The 19,821-nt window shown below is 37.4% G+C and overlaps 1 protein-coding gene across 1 annotated transcript in view; it reads left to right on the top strand.

The window, feature by feature from the left end:
- SLC9C1 (solute carrier family 9 member C1) overlaps positions 1 to 19,821 on the top strand; it is a 75,086-nt gene that overhangs the window by 27,853 nt on the left and 27,412 nt on the right. Inside the window, exons 9-13 of the mRNA XM_064589402.1 lie at positions 5,125 to 5,206; positions 7,741 to 7,907; positions 9,673 to 9,798; positions 12,947 to 13,044; positions 16,316 to 16,435. Of these exons, the coding sequence (XP_064445472.1) occupies positions 5,125 to 5,206; positions 7,741 to 7,907; positions 9,673 to 9,798; positions 12,947 to 13,044; positions 16,316 to 16,435 (593 nt within the window). The remainder of the gene's footprint in view (positions 1 to 5,124; positions 5,207 to 7,740; positions 7,908 to 9,672; positions 9,799 to 12,946; positions 13,045 to 16,315; positions 16,436 to 19,821) is intronic.

Here is a 19,821-nt window from a genome sequence, read left to right as displayed (position 1 = left end):
ATTTGCAAACATGAAAGCAGCCCTACAAGAAATATTGAAAAGGGTCCTCTAAGCAAAGAAAGAGCCTAAAAGTAACATAGACCAGAAAGGAACACAGACAATATACAGTAACAGTCACCTTACAGGCAATACAATGGCACTAAATTCCTATCTTTCAATAGTTACCCTGAATGTAAATGGGCTAAATGCCCCAATCAAAAGACACAGGATATCAGATTGGGTAAAAAAACAAGACCCATCGATATGCTGTCTGGCAAGAGACTCATTTTAGACCCAAAGACACCTCCAGACTGAAAGTGAGGGAACTAGAAAACCATTTCCATGCAAATGGACACCAAAAGAAGGCTGGGGTGGCAATCCTTATATCAGACAAATTAGATTTTAAACCAAAGACTATATAAGAGATGAGGAAGGACACTGTATCCTACTTAAAGGGCCTATCCAACAAGAAGATCTAACAATTGTAAATATCTATGCCCCTAACATGGGAGCAGCCAATTATATAAGGCAATTAATAACAAAAGCAAAGAAACACATTGATAATAATACAATAATAGTAGGGGAATTGAACACCCGCCTCACTGAAATGGACAGATCATCTAAGCAAAAGATCAACAAGGAAATAAAGACTTTAAAAGACATACTGGACCAAATGGACTTCACAGATATATTCAGAACATTCCATCCCAAAGCAACAGAATACACATTCTTCTCTAGCGCCCATGGAACATTCTCCAGAATAGATCACATCCTAGGTCACGAATCAGGTCTCAACTGGTACCAAAAGATTGGGATCATTCCCTGCATATTTTCGGACCACAATACTTTGAAACTAGAACTCAATCACAGGAGAAAAGTCAGAAAGAACTCAAATACATGGAGGCTAAAGAGCATCCTACTAAAGAATTAATGGGTCAACCAGGAAATTAAAGAATTTAAAATTTCATGGAAACTAATGAAAATGAAAACACAACTGTTCAAAATCTTTGGGATGCAGCAAAGGCAGTCCTAAGAGGAAAGTACATAGCAATACAAGCCTTTCTCAAGAAACAAGAAAGGTCTCAAAACTCAACCTAACCCTACACCTAAAGGAGCTGGAGAAAGAACAGCAAATAAAGCCTAAACCCAGCAGGAGAAGACAAATAATAAAGATTAGAGCAGAAATCAATGAAATAGAAACCAAAAGAACAGTAGAACAGATCAACGAAACTAGGAGCTGGTTCTTTGAAAGAATTAATAATATTGATAAACCCCTGACCAGACTTATCAAAAAGAAGAGAAAAACGACCCAAATAAATAAAATCATGAATGAAAGAGGAGAGATAACAACTAACAACAAAGAAATACAAACAATTATAAGAACATATTATGAGCAACTATATGCCAGCAAATTAGATAATCTGGAAGAAATGGATGCATTCCTAGAGATGTATCAACTACCAAAACTGAACCAGGAAGAAATAGAAAACCTGAATAGACCTATAACCACTAAGGAAAATGAAGCAGTCATCAAAAATCTCCCAACGAACAAGAGCCCAGGGCCAGATGGCTACCCAGGGGAATTGTACCAAACATTTAAAGAAGAATTAATACCTATTCTTCTGAAACTGTTCCAAAAAATAGAAATGGAAGGAAAACTTCCAAACTCATTTTATGAGGCCACCATTACCTTGATCCCAAAACCAGACAAAGAACCCATCAAAAAGGAGAATTACAGACCAATATCCTTGAAGAACACGGATGCAAAAATTCTCACCAAAACACTAGCCAGTAGGATCCAGTACAGTACATTAAAAGGATTATTCACCACGACCAAGTGGGATTTATCCCTGGGCTGCAAGATTGGTTCAACATCCACAAATCAATCAATGTGATACAATACATTAATAAAAGAAAGAACAAGAACCATATGGTCCTCTCAATAGATGCAGAAAAAGCATTTGACAAAGTACAGCATCCTTTCTTGATCAAAACTCTTCAGAGTATAGGCATAGAGCGTACATACCTCAATATCATAAAAGCCATCTATGAAAAACCCACAGCGAATATCATTCTCAATGGGGAAAAACAGAGCTTTCCCCCTAAGGTCAGGAATGTGGCAGGGATGTCCACTATCACCACTGCTATTCAACATAGTATTAGAAGTCCTAGCCACAGCAATCAGACAACAAAAAGAAATAAAAGGCATCAAAATCGGCAAAGAAGATGTCAAACTCTCACTCTTTGTAGATGATATGATACTTTATGTGGAAAACCCAAAAGACTCCGCTCCAAAACTGCTAGAACTCATACAGGAATTCAGTAAAGTGGCAAGATATAAAATCAATGCACAGAAATCAGTGGCATTTCTATACACCAACAACAAGACAGCAGAAAGAGAAATTAAGGAGTCCATCCCATTTACAATTGCACCCAAAACCATGAATTACCTAGGAATAAATCTAACCAAAGAGGCAAAGGATCTACTCAGAAAACTATAAAATACTCATGAAAGAAATTGAGGAAGACACAAAGAAATGGAGAAATATTCCATGCTCATGGATTGGAAGAACAAATATTGTGAAGATGTCAATGCTACCTAGAGCAATCTACACATTTAATGCAATCCCTATCAAAATACCATCCACTTTTTTCAAATAAATGAAACAAATAATCCTAAAATTTGTATGGAACCGGAAAAGACCCCGAATAGCCAGAGGAATGTTGAAAAAGAAAAGCAAAGCTGGCGGCATCACAATTCCGGACTTCAAGCTCTATTACAAAGCTGTCATCATCAAGACAGTATGGTGCTGGCACAAAAACAGACACAGAATAGAGAGCCCAGAAATGGACCCTCAACTCTATGGTCAACTAATCTTCGACAAAGCAGGAAAGAATGTCCAGTGGAAAAAAGTCTTTTCAACAAATGGTGTTGGGAAAATTGGACAGCCACATGCAAAAGAATGAAACTGGACCATTTCCTTACACCACACACAAAAATAGACTCCAAATGGTTGAAAGACCTCAATGTGAGACAGGAGTCCATCAAAATCCTAAAGGAGAACACAGGCAGCAACCTCTTCGACCTCAGCTGCAGCAACTTCTTCCTAGAAACATCGCCAAAGGCGAGGGAAGCAAGGGCAAAAATGAACTATTGGAACTTCATCAAGATAAAAAGCTTTTGCACAGCAAAAGAAACAGTCAACAAAACCAAAAGACAACCGACAGAATGGGAGAAGATATTTGCAAATGACATACCAGATAAAGGGCTAGTATCCAAAATCTATAAAGAACTCATCAAACTCAACATCCAAAGAACAAATAATCCAATCAAGAAATGGGCAGAAGACGTGAACAAACATTTTTCCAAAGAAGACATCCAAATGGCCAACAGACACGTGAAAAAGTGCTCAACATCACTCGGGATCCGGGAAATCCAAATCAAAACCTCAATGAGATACCCCACCTCACAGCAGTCAGAATGGCTAAAATTAACAAGTCAGGAAACGACAGATGTTGGCGGGGATGCAGAGAAAGGGAACCCTCCTCCACTGTTGGTGGGAATGCAAGCTGGTGCAGCCACTCTGGAAAACAGTATGGAGGTTCCTCAAAAAGTTGAAAATAGAGCTACCATATGACCCAGCAATTGCACTACTGGGTATTTACCCCAAAGATACAAATGTAGGGATCCGAAGGGGTACGTGCACCCCAATGTTTATAGCAGCAATGTCCACAATAGCCAAACTATGGAAAGAGCCAAGATGTCCATCAACAGATGAATGGATAAAGAAGAAGTGGTATATATATACAATGGAATATTATGCAGCCATCAAAAGGAATGAGATCTTGCCATTTGCAATGACATGGATGGAACTGGAGGGTATTACGCTGAGCGATATAAGTCAATCAGAGAAAGACATGTATCATATGATCTCACTGATATGAGGAATTCTTAATCTCAGGAAACACCTGAGGGTTGCTGGAGTGGTGGGGGGTGGGAAGGATGGGGTAGCTAGGTGATAGACACTGGGGAGGATATGTGCTATGGTGTGCGCTATGAATTGTGTAAGACTGTTGAATCACAGACCTGTACCTCTGAAACAAATAATACATTATATGTTAAAAAAAAAAAAAAGAAGATAGTAGGAAGGGAAAAATGAAGGGGAATCGGAGGGGGAGATGAACCATGAGAGACTCTGGACTCTGAGAAACAGACTGAGGGTTCTAGAGGGGAAAGGGGTGGGAGGATGGGTTATCCTGGTGATGGGTATTAAAGAGAGCATGTATTAAATGGAGCACTGGATGTTATACACAAACAATGAATCATGGAACACTACATCAAAAACTAATGATGTAATGCATGGTGATTAACATAACATAATAAAATAAAATAAATAATAAATAAAATAAATAAAATAAAATAAAATAATAAAATAATAAAATAAATAAAAAAATAAAATAAAATAAAAAATAAAAAAATAACTTAATACTGTCCCTAGGACTCACAAGTTAATTGACCATGGGTTAGTTACTGCCTGAGTTTCCCACTTGTGTAATTGGACAATATTGGTATTTACTTCATAGAATTGTAGTGAGGATTAAATAAGCCTGACATATTGTGCTCTACACTTACTATAGAGATGTTAGCTTGTACTACTATTAAATTAACTAACTTAGTGGTCCTCAACTTTGAAGGCATGCTAGAATGCTTCAGGAACTTTTAGCAAATTACTTATGCCTGTGGACTTCTGACTCTGGCCATGCTGAATAATGGATATCAGACCTATTTCCTATAGTAAACAACTATTAAACTGGTTAAAATATATGAAGCACCCAATATCTGAAGGCCCAAGAAGTGCAGCAATGGAATTTAGGGACAAGTTTTTTTCCCCCCAATGTCTCTATATGTTTACTTGTCAAATCATATGTCTTGAGTCTTGATTTTGTTCCAAAAACATGGATAAAATATGTGCAGGAAGATAGAGAATCCCCAGAGTACTTTCATCATGCCTGACATTCAAATTCTCTCCTACTATGAGCGTTTATCTACCTAGTACAATCTAGTTTAATTTACACTGGTAAATATAGAATGTATTACAAGAAATTATCATGAATACTTACTTTGTATTTTTCTTTCTATTCTAGGTATTATTTCATGGAGTGTCAGTATGCTTAGTTACCTTGATTGTCAATAGATTTATTTTGCCAATGGCAGTTAGTAAACTAGGTAAGCCCTAGTAATTACTAATTACTAGATAAGCCCTACTACTTACTAGGTAACCCCTAGTAATTACTATTCCCGAGTGAAGAGACATTCTAAAAATGCTAAAGAATTGTTAATAAGGAGGAAAGAAGCCGCATAAATGAAAATCAAGTGTCTAACTGAAGAGGAAATTGGATCTGTGTATTAAAGCATATGAACAGGGGTGCCTTTGGCTCAGGTCATGATCCCAAGGTCCTGGGACCAAGCCCTGCATTGGGCGCCCTGCTCAGTGGGGAGTGTGCTTTTCCCCCTCCTTCCCACTTGTGCTCTCTCTCACTATCTCTGTCTCTCTCAAATAAATAAATTTTTTAAAAAAGCATATGAACAGTTTAGGCCAATAAGCTTGTAAATTTAAAAAGATTACTTATTTGCATTAGTCTAGTTTAAATAAAATAATACAATAAGTTTATTCAATTATTCAACAAACTTTTATTGAAAGCCTTCTATCTGCCAGACACTACTCTAACTGATAATGATGCATTATGAAGACAGACAAGATTTCTATATCCATGGAGCTTACATTGGAGAAAGGAGAAACAGACAGTTAACAGGTCATATGAGGCAGGACCAGAGAGTCATATGCACATCAAAGTAAACAAATCACACATACATAAGATAGAAAATTCAATGGGTGCTAGGTTCCTGAGGAAGCTAGAAACTGAGTGTGTTCAAGGAAAGAGGGTTTGACCCTTTGAGAACAAGCAGATAGTGGAGAATGTCCAGATGGGAGAGGTAGAAAGGAGTTAAGTAATGAAGGGCCTCAGATTTTAAGATTTTATTCTAAGGGCAAGAGGAGTTCCTTGGCCAGTTTTAAGCAAGTAAATGTAATTATATGGTTAACTCTTGTTCTGTGGATAACTGATTGCATGGTATGAGGAGCATAGAAGCAGAAATAGCAGTTGTAGGAGGCAATTGCCTTATACAGTATGCCCATTTTCATCGTCTACTTTTTAACAAGGGAAGAATGGAGATCTAGAGAGTTAAAAGTTCCTGCCCAAGGTCATGCAACGAGGTAATGGCAGTTGAGGAACTAGAAACAAATAACCCTGATGCTTTCAATCCATTATATTCCCAAATGCTCTATCACCCCTTCTGTTACACAGAGCTTTCATCCTAATGGCATTTTTAATCAGTCTTGAGACTCCATCTTTATGGATGACCAATCATTACCCAATCTGCCTTCCTTCCTTGTATTTGCAACAAAACCTTTTCTTTTTTCTTTTTAAAATTCTCTGAGCCTTAACACAGTAAATTGGGAAGAAAAGATTAAAGAGGGGGAGCTTTGCAAAGAGTATCATATGTTCTACTTAGTAGCTAAATAAACTTAAAATTCTTATTGAGGAGCACGAGTTTATTTGCATTGAGAGCAGTGAACATTTGCTCATGGAACATTATTGCTTTCCAAGGAAGCTTCTATGGCTCAAGAAAAGGAACTTGTGTCTGATAGGAAGAGTCCTTCAAACCTTAATGAGGTCTGGAGATAAATATATATACTTATCATATATATGTGTGTGTGTGTATACATGACATTACATTTAGGTAGGATATATATATATATGTATATATCTATATTGATACTTCCTACATAGGTATTTCCTAAATATATGTATATTTACCTATATTCTGTATATTTGTAAATATATACATATATATGGGATATTTATGTCAGGGATATGTATGTAGGAAGTATAGATATACATATACACAGATATATATCTCCTACATATATATCTCCTACATATGTATCTCCTATATATGTATGGGTCATCTATTCTGTGTACGTGGATATATTATATTATTATAGGAAATTAGTGCACATGATCATGGAAGCTAAGAAGTCCAAGATCTTCAGTCCAAAAGTCTGAGATCCAGGAAAGCCAGAGCGTAACTTCTTGTCCAAATGCAAAGGCAGGAGAGGACTGATGTCTCAACTCAAAGACCATAAGGCAGAGAGAGTGAATTTTCTTTTGTTCTATTCAGGACTCCAATGGTTTGGATGAGGCTTGCCGGCAGTGAGGAGGGCAATCTGCTTTACCCAGTCTACCAATTTAAATGTTATTCTTATCCAGAAACACCTTCACAGACATACCTAGAATAATATTACCAAATATCTGGGTATCCTGTAGCCCAGTCAAGTTGACACATAAAATTAATCATTACACCTCTATTCTTCTGTCTCCTCATCTATCAAACCGGGAAAAGGGACTTTTAAACAATGGGTAAGGTAATCAAAGACTTAATACGTTCAATGTGCTGAGAAGTGTTTTCTCAGCATATGGTAAGCACTCAATAAATATTAACTATTACTGTTATTATTCTGAGGAGTACGAAAGTAGAAAAGCTTGAAATTGTTAATGTTTCCATTATTATACAATTTATGTTGAGTCTTTAACTTCAATAAAAAATAGTTGTGACAGTAGACACAAAAGGAAACTGTATAATCCATATTAAAATGGTGGTATCCTTATTATTGATAAAACATACTTTTCGTACCAAAGGTCTTCGTGATGTCACATCAACAAAATATAAATCACTTTATTGTACATTTCAACACTTTCAAGAGCTAACCAAATCTGCAGCCTCTGCACTCAAATTTGACAAAGATCTTGCTAATGCGGATTGGAATATGGTTGAGAAAGCAATTATACTTCAAAACCCATATGCGGTAAGCAAGTCATATTCTTTGTTTACTCCTTCAAAGTAGATATCATTACCTGAAGTAAGCCTAAATGTTACAAATATTCACAGTTTTAATACTGGTAATTGACGGAGAAGTTGCATTGGTAACCCACTGTCATAATAGAAAAGAATCTTAGTGTTGTAAATTCAAAAGAAGGAGCAGTGCTTTGGAGCTCCCTATAAAAGGTGCCATAAAAGAGGAGAGTGAGCCTGAGAAAATGGCTAGTTTTTTATTAGATTGACAGTGAACAGGTGCCTTTGTTCAGCATTTACTTAGCATTTGTTTACACTGTCAAGTACTTGCTAGCCCCTCACTTATGATTAATATTATTTTTTGATATCAAATAGAATTCAAAGCCAGTATCATAAGTTTAGGTGTGGGTGAGATGTCACCTCCTGCTTCTGAGATATGCTTTAGAATCTCCGTGGTCAGACTTCTTAATCACTGAAGGGTATATAACTCCCCAATCGGTCGTGGCTGCCATAAGGAGAAATAATAAAAGTTGTTCTGGAATCTTCTCAATGCTACTGTTGCTTTGTTATCTCCTCTGTTACATCCAGTTTTCAATGCAATGTTTCAATGCATACTGTATGATGCAGTTTTTGCAATGTTTTGCTGAGTCATACAATAGGAGAAGGAGCCAACTTCTAGGAGTGTAGAAATAAGATAATTTGTTTCTATAAAGTAGGATTCCCCAAAATCCATTTCATATCCACTAACCAGTGCTTGAAGCTCTGGATGGGGACTCAGAACCAAGCCCTCTGCCTACAGAATAGTGCCGGGATTTCTGGATAAGACAAGTACCAAGTCACATCCAATTATTTTCTATAGTAGCTCCCAATTGTGCCTTTTTGCTAATCTGACTGCATCAGATTCATCTAGAAAGCTTATCAAAATATGGCTTTATTTCCCAGCCCCACTGAGGAGATGCTAATAACGCAGATGGTCTGGTGGGTCCCAGGAATATGTGTTTTTATTCCATTTACCCAGCTGATTCTAGTGCAAAGTCAAGGTTGAGGCCACCACTCTGATACTTGATCTGTTTCAGAAGGCAGATAATTACACATGGGGAATATTATGGTATTATAGATAGAGCACTGGCCTTGGACTCAGAAAATCTGGGTTCATATCTGGCTTTGTCACTTAATAAAAAGCTTTGTGATCTTGAGCAAATCTTCTATTTTCTCTAAGCTTCAGCTTTTCTCAACTGTAAAGTGAAGTTATCCATAATCCCCATCTCCCAATGCTAAGTTCACCTTCTACTCTACCTTAAGTGATGAGGTTAAGGCAGTGATTATCAAATTTTATCAACAGCAAGAATCATGGAATGGGTTTATAAAACCACAGATTGCTGCCCTGTTCTTTCTGATTTAGCAGGTTTGTGTTGGGGTCTGAGAATATTCATTTCTAACAATTTCCACGTGACGCTGAGGCTGCTGAGGGACCACACTTCCAGAACCATTGGTTTAAAGTGGGATCATATATGTGGTCGCTTTTATAAAATGTCAATAATGCCATGTAAACATAAAAATATGTCATAACTCCTTTCCTCCAAAACTGGCAATTATTTTACCTTCTAGATAACTGTGAGATGATGAGGAAACTCATCTGAACACTTTTTCTGTATTTAACAGATTTTCTATAGTTTTTCAAACTAAATTTTTAGGTGAATTGCTTGAGGGTTATGATAAACAGTATGTTAATATTCGTGTATTATTTTTTTGTTTGTTTTTATTTCTATTTCACTTAGTTGAGCCAAGGAGACCCAACAGAACATCAAAAGGTGAGATGTCTAGACTGTAACAAGGAAATAGATGAGACCCTTAACATCGAAGCAATGGAGCTGGCCAACAGGCGTCTCTTGTCGGCACAAATAGTTAGTACTTGATCATACACTTTTAAAATGATATCTGGGCCTAAAATTATCCTGAAAACGTTTTCCTTCACTAAAGACATCTTGATTAGGCTTACCTGCATAGCTTAATAGATTGTTACAAAGGCAAAGGGAAGTTTGGCGTTATCTTAGGAATCTGTTTGACTGCCAAAAGAAGGAAAAGGGAAATAGATCCATCCAAATTAGCCTAAATAAAAGGTGTTTTATTAAGAGGATTTGGGAATTTCACAGACCCCAAGGCAGGAATTACAGCAGAACTCAACCTTCAGGTGTGTTATGCAGCCATTTCCACAACACCACCCATCTCTAGGTCCACACCAGTTTTTCATGAAAGATACCACCAACTCTGCTAATAACTGCAGGTAGAGACTAGTTTTCAGATCAAATCTTGGATAAAAGTTAGAGAAATTCTGTGGCACAGCAGCATGCTGGACTCTGTGGGAAATTGCTAATAGCCTAATTACCATTTTACTATCCAGGTCAGGATATGGACTCGTTGCCATGACTCATGCTCTCAAAATCTTCATGGTGGGTCTTCCTCATTGCATATGGAACTCTCATGCATGTCTTGGCTATTCCAGCCATACAGAATTCCAAGCGTTCTATGTATTCATTCTAACTTGGGAAATGGAAGGTCTATAGGGTACGATTGTTCTCTCTTCAGCTTTAGTCCTGGCAGAGAGGTTGACTCTCAAAGGCAGCTTTTCCAAGAACCTAAATAATTTCTTTAAGCAATTGAGGTAGTGAGTGCCATGAAGGATGAACTTATGCCCATATAGTGCTTTGTTCCACCAGCAGATTTTATGATACCATATCTTTGAGTCACTTCCAGATTTTTAATTTATATAGTATTCAAGAACCCTCCAAATCAATACAGGAGACTCCATTTTAAGTCTTGCTTTCATTAATAATGTGACTCAGGACTTAACTCTTTTTAGTCTTTATTCTCCCCACTTGTAAAAGAGGAAAATGCTAACTGCAAGACCTCCTAGATTTTTTCCACTTGTGATATTCTATGTTTTCTGCAATATACATTCCACATACTTTTCCCTAAATGTTTGTTTTCTACCATTATATCTTTGTTGATTTTGTGCTATGTATTGGGTCTTAACCAGGAAATCCTATTTTTTTAAAGTAGGTTGGATCTTTCTGTTCTGTTCTCCAGCTCTTTATCTCATCTCGCATCTTTTTAGCCCTTCTTTGTTCTAGACGTATTTTCATGTTTACCTTCATTTGCTAATTTGGTTTCTGCAACCTCAATTCTAATGCTCACTGCTCCAACCATAATATTAACTAGTTTATTATACTTCTCAAAGCCTTGAGAGCTTTTATTTAAATCTCAGCCAGTTATTATTAACTGGGCAATACCTTCTCTACTGTTGTACATTAGAAGAGGAAGCACAGCATGATGAGACAGTGGTACAGGAGAGGAGGCGTCCCCCACATATAACAAGGGGAAAGGGAGACAGGCTTTAAATTCAGAGAGAACTGAGTTTCTCATGTGATCTTGGGAAAAATACTTAACTCTTTGAGCCTCAGCTTTCTCTCTGTGAAATGCAGATTAGATTATCTTCCCCATAAATTTCCGGTAAGGATTAAATGATTCTTTGCAAAATATATATAAATCAGTTAATTTAATAGTATGGTAGGGAGCTCAATAAATGGCAGTTATTTTAGGGAATCAACCATTCTCTAAATTCTTCTTACATCTTGGCATGAATGATCATTTAAGAATTAACATTTTTCTAGAGTCTGTTTTGTCATTTGTGTTGCTAAGCTTTCATGAGTTCCATACTACTTTCAGCTTCCTTATTTTTCTACAAACTATGGTGTTTACCTCCGAGGATATTGAAAATATGTTAATCTCACATTTTTTTTTAAGATTTTTTATTTATTTATTTGAAAGAGAGAGAGAATGAGATAGAGAGAGCATGAGAGGGAGGAGGGTTAGGGGGAGAAGCAGACTCCCTGCCGAGCAGGGAGCCCGATGCGGGACTCGATCCCGGGACTCCAGGATCATGACCTGAGCCAAAGGCAGTCGCTTAACCAACTGAGCCACCCAGGCGCCCAATCTCACATTATTTTATAAGTACTTTTAGTTTAAGAAGAACAGTGTTACTCTGTTGAGTTCCTGTGTTACAGACAAATAAACTTTGTTCCCTCATTCTTAAAATTAGTTTTACCCCTTTCTGGGATGCCTCAAGAGCAAAGCTGCATTTTAATATCCATAAATGAGGGACGCCTGGGTGGCTCAGTCAGTTAGGCGTCTGCCTTCGACTCGGGTCATGATCCCAGGGTCATGGGATCAAGTCCCACGTTGGGCTCCTTGCTCAGTGGGGAGCCTGCTCTGCCTGCCCCTCCCCCTGCTTGTGCTCTCTCTCTCTCTCTCTCTCTGACAAATAAATAAATAAAAATGTTAAAAAAAATCCATACATGATTGTGCAGACAAGTCATGTTCTATGGAAGCAAAAGTCTTTAGTTATATCATACATTCCAATTTAGGAAGTTAGTCCACACAGTGATTTTTGACAGTGTTCAGCACACTGGGGCCAGGGCAGTGTCAGACAATGGCCTCTTCAGCATCAGAGGTAGTGCCGGAAGCAAAGTGGGCTCTCAATATATGGGCCAAATGAGCAAATGACAGTTTTCTGTACAACAGTGGCAGTTCATTTAATGCTTATAACAGACTGGAGACAACAGAGTTGTGTTGTCAAAATATTTGGGAAAATGAAATTAAAGATATAAACCAGGATTCTCTACTATAGGATTTCTCAAAGTCTTTAATTTTCTAATGTGCATTATAAACCGTTAAGATGAGGATATACTTGCAGCAGGAAATTCCCATATTTATTTGGCCGTTTAAGCGGTCACAGAACACCATTTATTTTTGAAAGCCTAATTAACATCTAGCAGGAATCTAGTTTCCCACAGAACCAGTTTGGTTTTACCCAAAGCCCAGACGGACCTTCTGCACTGATTGCGAGGTCTGAACTGCATAGAAACAGTCTTTTTATAGAGATAGTAGATATTTAGGGATTTTGACTTCTTTCTACAGACTATTTTTCCATAAAGAAAATATTAAGTTGTTATTGTTACCCATGCTATATAATAATTTGCACATTTCTTTTAGGCAAGCTACCAGAGACAATATAGGAATGAGACTCTGTCCCAGAGTGCAGTCCAGGTGCTGGTAGGTGCAGCGGGAAGCTTTGGAGAGAAGAAGGGAGAGTAAGTACATTGGCAAGAGAAGCCTTCCCTAGGCTTCTACAAACTATGGTGTTTACCTTCGAGGATATTGAAAATATGTTAATCTCACATTTTTTTGTGAGGCCTAGGCCACTGCATTTAGAAAATTGTGCAAGTGAGTTTTCTTGCTCTTTCTGGTAACTTGAGATCATCCAGTATTACGTGTTTGAGCTGCTGCCTGCTCTGCAGCCCCAAATCAGGCCAAATCACTTATGTTCAGTTTCCCAGTTTGCTCTGCTTATTCAGACTTCTGTGCATTTGAACATGTTGCTGCTGCCAACTAAGATGCTTTTCCTTTCCTCCTTTTGCCCCCAAAGTGAGCTGTAGTAAAATACTCTTCCTTTTAGACTGCTTGAATGCCTCACTAAGGTCAAAGACTCCCTTAATTCCTCCAGGCACATCTTCCCAATGCATATTCTCTCTTAATACCCAGCATATTTTTGTAATAGCTTCTTTTGCTGTAAGCCTATGTAGTACACAATGAGTTCCTTGAAGTCTGCATGTTAGACAGTAGCCTCAGATCCCCTTGGAAGGACAAAGGATATATGAGTGGGCTAAGGGAAGAGTTAAACTGCCATGTAGCTACAACGATGTCCACCCAAAGACCGGACATAACATATCTTCTTGTTCTAAACCACACTCCTGGGACGCCTGGGTGGCTCAGTCAGTTAGGCAACTGACTTCAGCTTGGGTCATGATCCCAGGGTCCTGGGATCGAGTCCTGCATTGGGCTCCCTGCTAGTAGGGAGCCTGCTTCTCCCTCTGCCTGCCACTCCCCATGCTTATGCTTTCTCTCTCTCTCTCTGACAAATAAAGTTTTTTAAAAAATAAAAAATAAAATAATAAAATAAAATAAACCACACTCCTGGTACTAAAGACACCAAAATTCCCTGCTCGAATGGTCCCAAAGCTCATTTGTAAGGTTTTCTTGGGCCTTTCCCCTGGGCCATTATCTCGCAAGCAAACTGGGCCTTTGGTGTGCATAGCCTGAAAGCTAAGAGAAGCCCCAGCATGGTGTCCACTCACGAGTCCTGGCTTGCAGCACAGAGAGGGATAAACCGTGTGCGGGAAGAGAAGCAGCCAGATGCTGGAGCACAATCTCATTGCAGTTTAAGTACAGATTTCAAAGACTGTAAGAGATTCCATTTCAAACCTAGCCATACAAATCATTATGACATGCTTGTCAAGGTAGGAAGATATAATACATCTTACTTAAAATTTTATTTTCTTGATGAATGAGGTGTAAGGACAAGGGCTTCCATTTGCCCCCTCGCTCTAGGCTGTTCAAATGCTTATGGGAAAGAGACTGGCAAAGAGGACTGGGCAAATGTGATCACTTAGGAACAATATTATGCACTCTTTAAAGAAGACAGATGCACAGTGCACAGTGAAAGTTTTTAAATGGATGAATAAATAACATGCTGAAAAGCATTATCGCTGCATTGCTCAGGAGAAGTTAATATATAAAAAAAAAAAAGCAGTGTAGAGCAATTCAACCCATTGCCTTGATTTTTCTTCTTTAAATCCTCCAAGAAGGCGGAAGCAATATATGCCTATGAAGACCCAAAGAAAGGAGGTCAACAGTGGGGAGAAGGGAGTTAAAGGGTTGGAAGGATTCCTAGTGGACAACAAAGGCACATTTTAGAATATATTATTTTTTGTGATACATTAAAGAGATAAATATTATATACTAATATGGGCAAATGTATATGGCAGGCACTATGAGGAATATCAGGATAGTAGGATAAGTGGAATTGTGTTCCAATCCCCAGAGAACTTCCTGTTAATTACACTTAATAGTCAGTACTATTAGCCTTGGAGTTGACTTTGCAACTTGCCTGTCATTCCTATCAGTAGCCCCTTGGGAAGCTCGCATTGGAAGTTTAAGCTGCCTCACTATCCAATTAAAGAGATCACAACTGTCTTCCTAAATCAGGTCTAAACAGAGAATGTGATGATAAAAAATAGGAATTCAGGAGTCTGAATTACTGATATCACAGAATTTTAGGATTCATGAGAACTTAAGAAATGACCAGATTTTAGCTGAGACATTAATTATTTCAGGAAGGTTTTCTGATTCCCCAACACTACCTTAAATGCCCCCCACTTGCTGGATCTAGAGTGCCCTATTCGTTATTATCTCCATAGCAACACCCCCTAGTTTACTGCAATTGTTACTTGCATGTTTTACTCCCTTAGTCTGCTGGATCCTTAAGGGCAGAGATCTATAGTTGTTCATGGTTTCTCCCCAGCTTTTAGCAAGCATGATAGGTTCAATAAATATTTTTAAAATTAGGAATGAATCAAGTCCTATATACATTTGTGGTTTTCCATGTAATTACCGTATCATTCTATGAATCACAGAGAATTGAATGACTTCCTTCTTTTCAATTACATCTGTATCCCTGTAGCAGAGAAATTGCTTAAATTTCAGAGTAAGAACAGTATAGTCAATAGGAAGGACAAGGTCCACCTTTGAATTTAAGTCACCAACACCCTCCAATTAAGCCATATTTTAAAGTAGGGTCTCAGACCCAAGGACAAAGCCCTATCCCCCTTCCAATTAAGATAACGAAAACCAAGGGATTTGGCTAAGACCAAATCGTAGCACATAGGTATGAGCTACCTCGATAGAAAAGCCAGCAGAAACCTAGAGACAATGGGATATGTGCACCAAACCGTCTTTTGGGGTTTTAGGACCACTAACTTCTCCAACTAACCATTAAGTCTTTACTTACCACTTGTATTTTGTCCATTAATTCCCCAGCTACCTGCCCAGAAGGTAACATCAAAGAGATAAGAGGATGTGTAAGATGGGCTGAGTGCTTCATATATACTTTCTTATTTAATTATTCCCAACTGGCATGGATATTTTCATGTCTGTTTTGTAGAGCAAACATTTTAATGAGGTAATTTGTTCATTGCCTCACCAGATAATGGGGGATACAACATGAACACCTGGATGTATTTGAATCATGTTATCCTTTTCTTCCCTGGACCTGACCTTTCTATTTTAAACCATGTATCTCTGACTTTTTATACTCTCTCTTTAATGAGTGAGCCCCAGAATCTAAATTAATAATTATATATCTACTTGTATCTACAACTTTGTGACTTGGACCTATGCTCATGAAAGTGTCCTATTTCCAGTTATCAATGGACAAAATCATCTTCCTGCTTTCTGACAATACTGCATTAAATCTATTCCCCAAATTTTAAAGCATGTTTAATGATTACTTCTTTTTTTCCCCAGATATATGAGTCCTGAGACAATAAAGAATTATTCTGAAAGCAAAAAACTTCTTTCCTTTATTAGAAAAGTATTGCTCAATTGGGTGTATAACACTAAAAAAGAAAAAGGGATCCCATCAAGGTAAGTGATTTTGAACCTTACTAGAAATGCTATTATACTGATTTTAAATACCATTTTTATTTTTTTTAATTTATATCCTGGGAGCTCCTGGCTGGTTCAGTTGGTAGAGCATGTAACTCTTGATCTCAGGGTTGAAAGTTGAAGCCCCACGAAAAATTTAAAAAATAAATTCATATCCTGAATACATTGGAAAATATTTTGGACTAGTTTACAATTAAATTACTTATATACATACAAAAAGTTACTTGAAGAAAAAAAGAGATAGTATAATAACTTTTTTTTATTATTGAAGTAAATTTCATATAACAAGATCAACCATTTTTAAGTGTATCATTCCATGTTATTTAACACATTCCTTATGTTGGGCAACCATCATCTCAATCAAAATCCACAACATTTTTATTGCCCCCAGTGTAAATCCAGCACCCATTAAGCAGTCACTCCCTATTACTCCTCCTGCCCCCTAGCTCTTGCATGGCACTAGTTGGCTTTGTCTCTATGAATTTACCTGTTCTGAATGTTTCAGATCACTAGAATCGTACAATATATAGCTTTCTGTTTCTGGCTTCTTTCACTCAGCATAAGGTTTTTCATCCACACGGTAGAATGTATCAGTAACATAAATTTCATCCACTTTGTAACATGTATCAAGATTTATTCCTTCTTATGGCTGAATAATACAGATATATCATATTTTGTTTACCCACTCATCAGTCGATGGACATTTGGGTTGTTTTCACCTTTTAGCTATTGAGAACAGTGCTGCTATGAACATTCATGTACAAGTATTTGAATACCTGCTTTCCACCTTTTGGCTATGCACCTAAGAGTGAAACTGCGGGATCATATGATAATTTTATGTTTAACTTATCGAGGAACCACCAAATTGTTTTCCACAGCTGCTAGACAATTTTGAAATCAAGAAATATAAGTTTATCAACTTTACTTTCTTTTTCAAGATTGGTGTAACAATGTGGAATGTTATATATAAATGTAATTACATATAAATTTTATGATTTGCTTAGTTTTGCAAAAAAATAATGTCTTTGAGACTTTCACGGGGATTGCACTGAATCTTCAGTATCGCCATCCTAACAATATTAAGCTTTCCAATTCATGAACATGAGGTGACTTTTCGTTTATTTAGATCTTTAATTTCTTTCAGGAATGTCTTGTAGTTTTCAGCATACAAGTCTTTGATTAAAGTTAATCCTATATTTATATTTTTTCTTTTTGATGTTATTATAAATGAAACTGCTTTCTTAATTTCATTTTAGGATTGTTCATTCCTAGTGTATGATTTCTGTATATTGACTTTGTATTCTGAAGCTTTGCTGAATTCATTGATTAACTCTCCTGTGTTTTGTGAATTTGCTGGGATTTTCTGTGTATAAGATCATGTCATCTATGAATAGAGATAATTTTACTTGCTCCTTTCCAATTTGGGTGCCTAGTTTCTTTTCTTAGATTCAAGAGGAGGAAATATAGACCCCTCTTCTCAATAAAAGTATCAAAGATTATGTGGCATCCTTAATCTACCATACTCAATAAATACAAGAAAGATATTTTCATATTATAGGGTTTTTTAAAGCCTTCATAATTGAATAAAAGGAAGTCATTCAATTCTCTGTGAGTCATAGAATGATACGGTAATTACATGGAAAACCACAAATGTATATAGGACTTGATTCATTCCTAATTTTAAAGCCTTCATAAAGGTCTACACGAACACCACAAGTGCATAGGATAAATATTCCCTCACTCTTTTCTCAGATGGGCCTTTAGTCACTTTACTAAAAGAGTTAACTTTTCACTGGGAAAAAAGAGAATACTCAGACTTTTTAAAAGACTGAGGGGGGAGTATAAACAAACAAACAAAAGACTAAAGGCTTGAAATGCTATCATAGTTCTCAAGTTAGAGAGGAAGATTTAGGCTAGATGATATATGGAATCTCTGACCCACTCTGCTTCATTCCATAGTAATCCAGCAAGTCCACTGTGTGATTATTTCTCTAAATCTCCCAAGTGTATACTTGGGATGAGTATAGTCCGTGTGTAACTGAACATTCACATTTTCTTGCTGACCTATAGAATAAGAATTATTATGGCAGGGAGGTCCAAGTGACCAAGTGGAACCCTGGCCAAAATAGTCATAAGAAGCAATATAGTATTCCAGGAGTAAAGAAATTAACACCAACATTAAAGATTTAAAGGAATTGTAAGCAATCCCCATTATATCCCTTTCAATTCATCTATCTGACATAAACAAGTCAAAGTATAGTCAATTATAGATTTAAGCAAAAGGTAACATCAAGTGCAATGCTATGCCAGATATGACTTTATTCCTGAAAGAAATAAAGAAAAGCAGTCTGTATTCTAGTCCAAGATAAGATGTTGGAGGCTCCTGAACTTAACTCTTTCATCAACACACCAAATCTACAGCCACATATGGATCACTTCCCTCTCAAAGAAATCCACAAACTAGCTGAGTGATTCCTACACATCAGACTAATGAGAGAATACCTACACTGAAACAGGTAGGAAAGACTGAGACACACTCTCAGCATAAAACTCACCCCTTGGCATTGAGGCATGTGATCAGAAGGGAACTCATGGCCCCCAGGTTCTCCATGAGAAGTAAAGGGTTTGGACCCAACATCTAGTGCTCCAACTTTTAAGACTTCCTCTTGAGAGATGGGTCCCCAAAACACCTGCTCTGAGAGCTAATTGGGCTTATGTCCACAAGATCCAGAAGACTAGAGCAGACAACGAAACAGTTCTTAATGAGCTTGCAAGGACAGTGTCTACCTGAAATGAACTTGTGCAAGAGTTTGGCACCCTGACTTTTGTGATTGCCATCCAGAGGACACACCCCCTATTAGTAACAGAAAAACATATGAAAGCATAAATCTCACTGGTAAAGATAAATATATAATAAAATTCAGGCTACTCTAGGGAGCCTGGGTGGCTTAGTCCGTGAAGCGTTTGCCTTCAGCTCAGGCCGTGATCCCAGGGTTCTGGGATCAAGTCCCACATCAGGCTCCCTGCTCAGCGGGGAGCCTGCTTCTCCCCCTGCCTCTGCCTCTCTCTCTGTCCCTCATGAATAAATAAATAAAATCTTAAAAAAATAAATAATATAAAATTCAGGCTACTCTAATATTGTAACAATGGTGGTAAATCACATTAAAATCTAGCATAAAGGTTAAAAGTCAAAAGTATTAAAAAAACTAATATAACTACAATAATGGATACACAAGATAAAAAGGGGTAAATATAAATTATGACTCTCAACAAACTGGGTAAAGAAGGGGTGTACCTCAACAAAGGCCATATGTGACAATCACACAGCTAACATCATATTCAACAGTGAAAAGCTGAAGGCTGAA

The sequence above is a fragment of the Mirounga angustirostris genome, unplaced genomic scaffold (genome assembly GCF_029215605.1).
Source record: "Mirounga angustirostris isolate CCGP_5_RB_7025 unplaced genomic scaffold, mMirAng1.0.hap1 SCAF_1, whole genome shotgun sequence".
NCBI classification, from domain to species: Eukaryota; Metazoa; Chordata; class Mammalia; order Carnivora; family Phocidae; genus Mirounga; species Mirounga angustirostris.
This window is presented reverse-complemented; position numbering and strand designations above follow the sequence as displayed.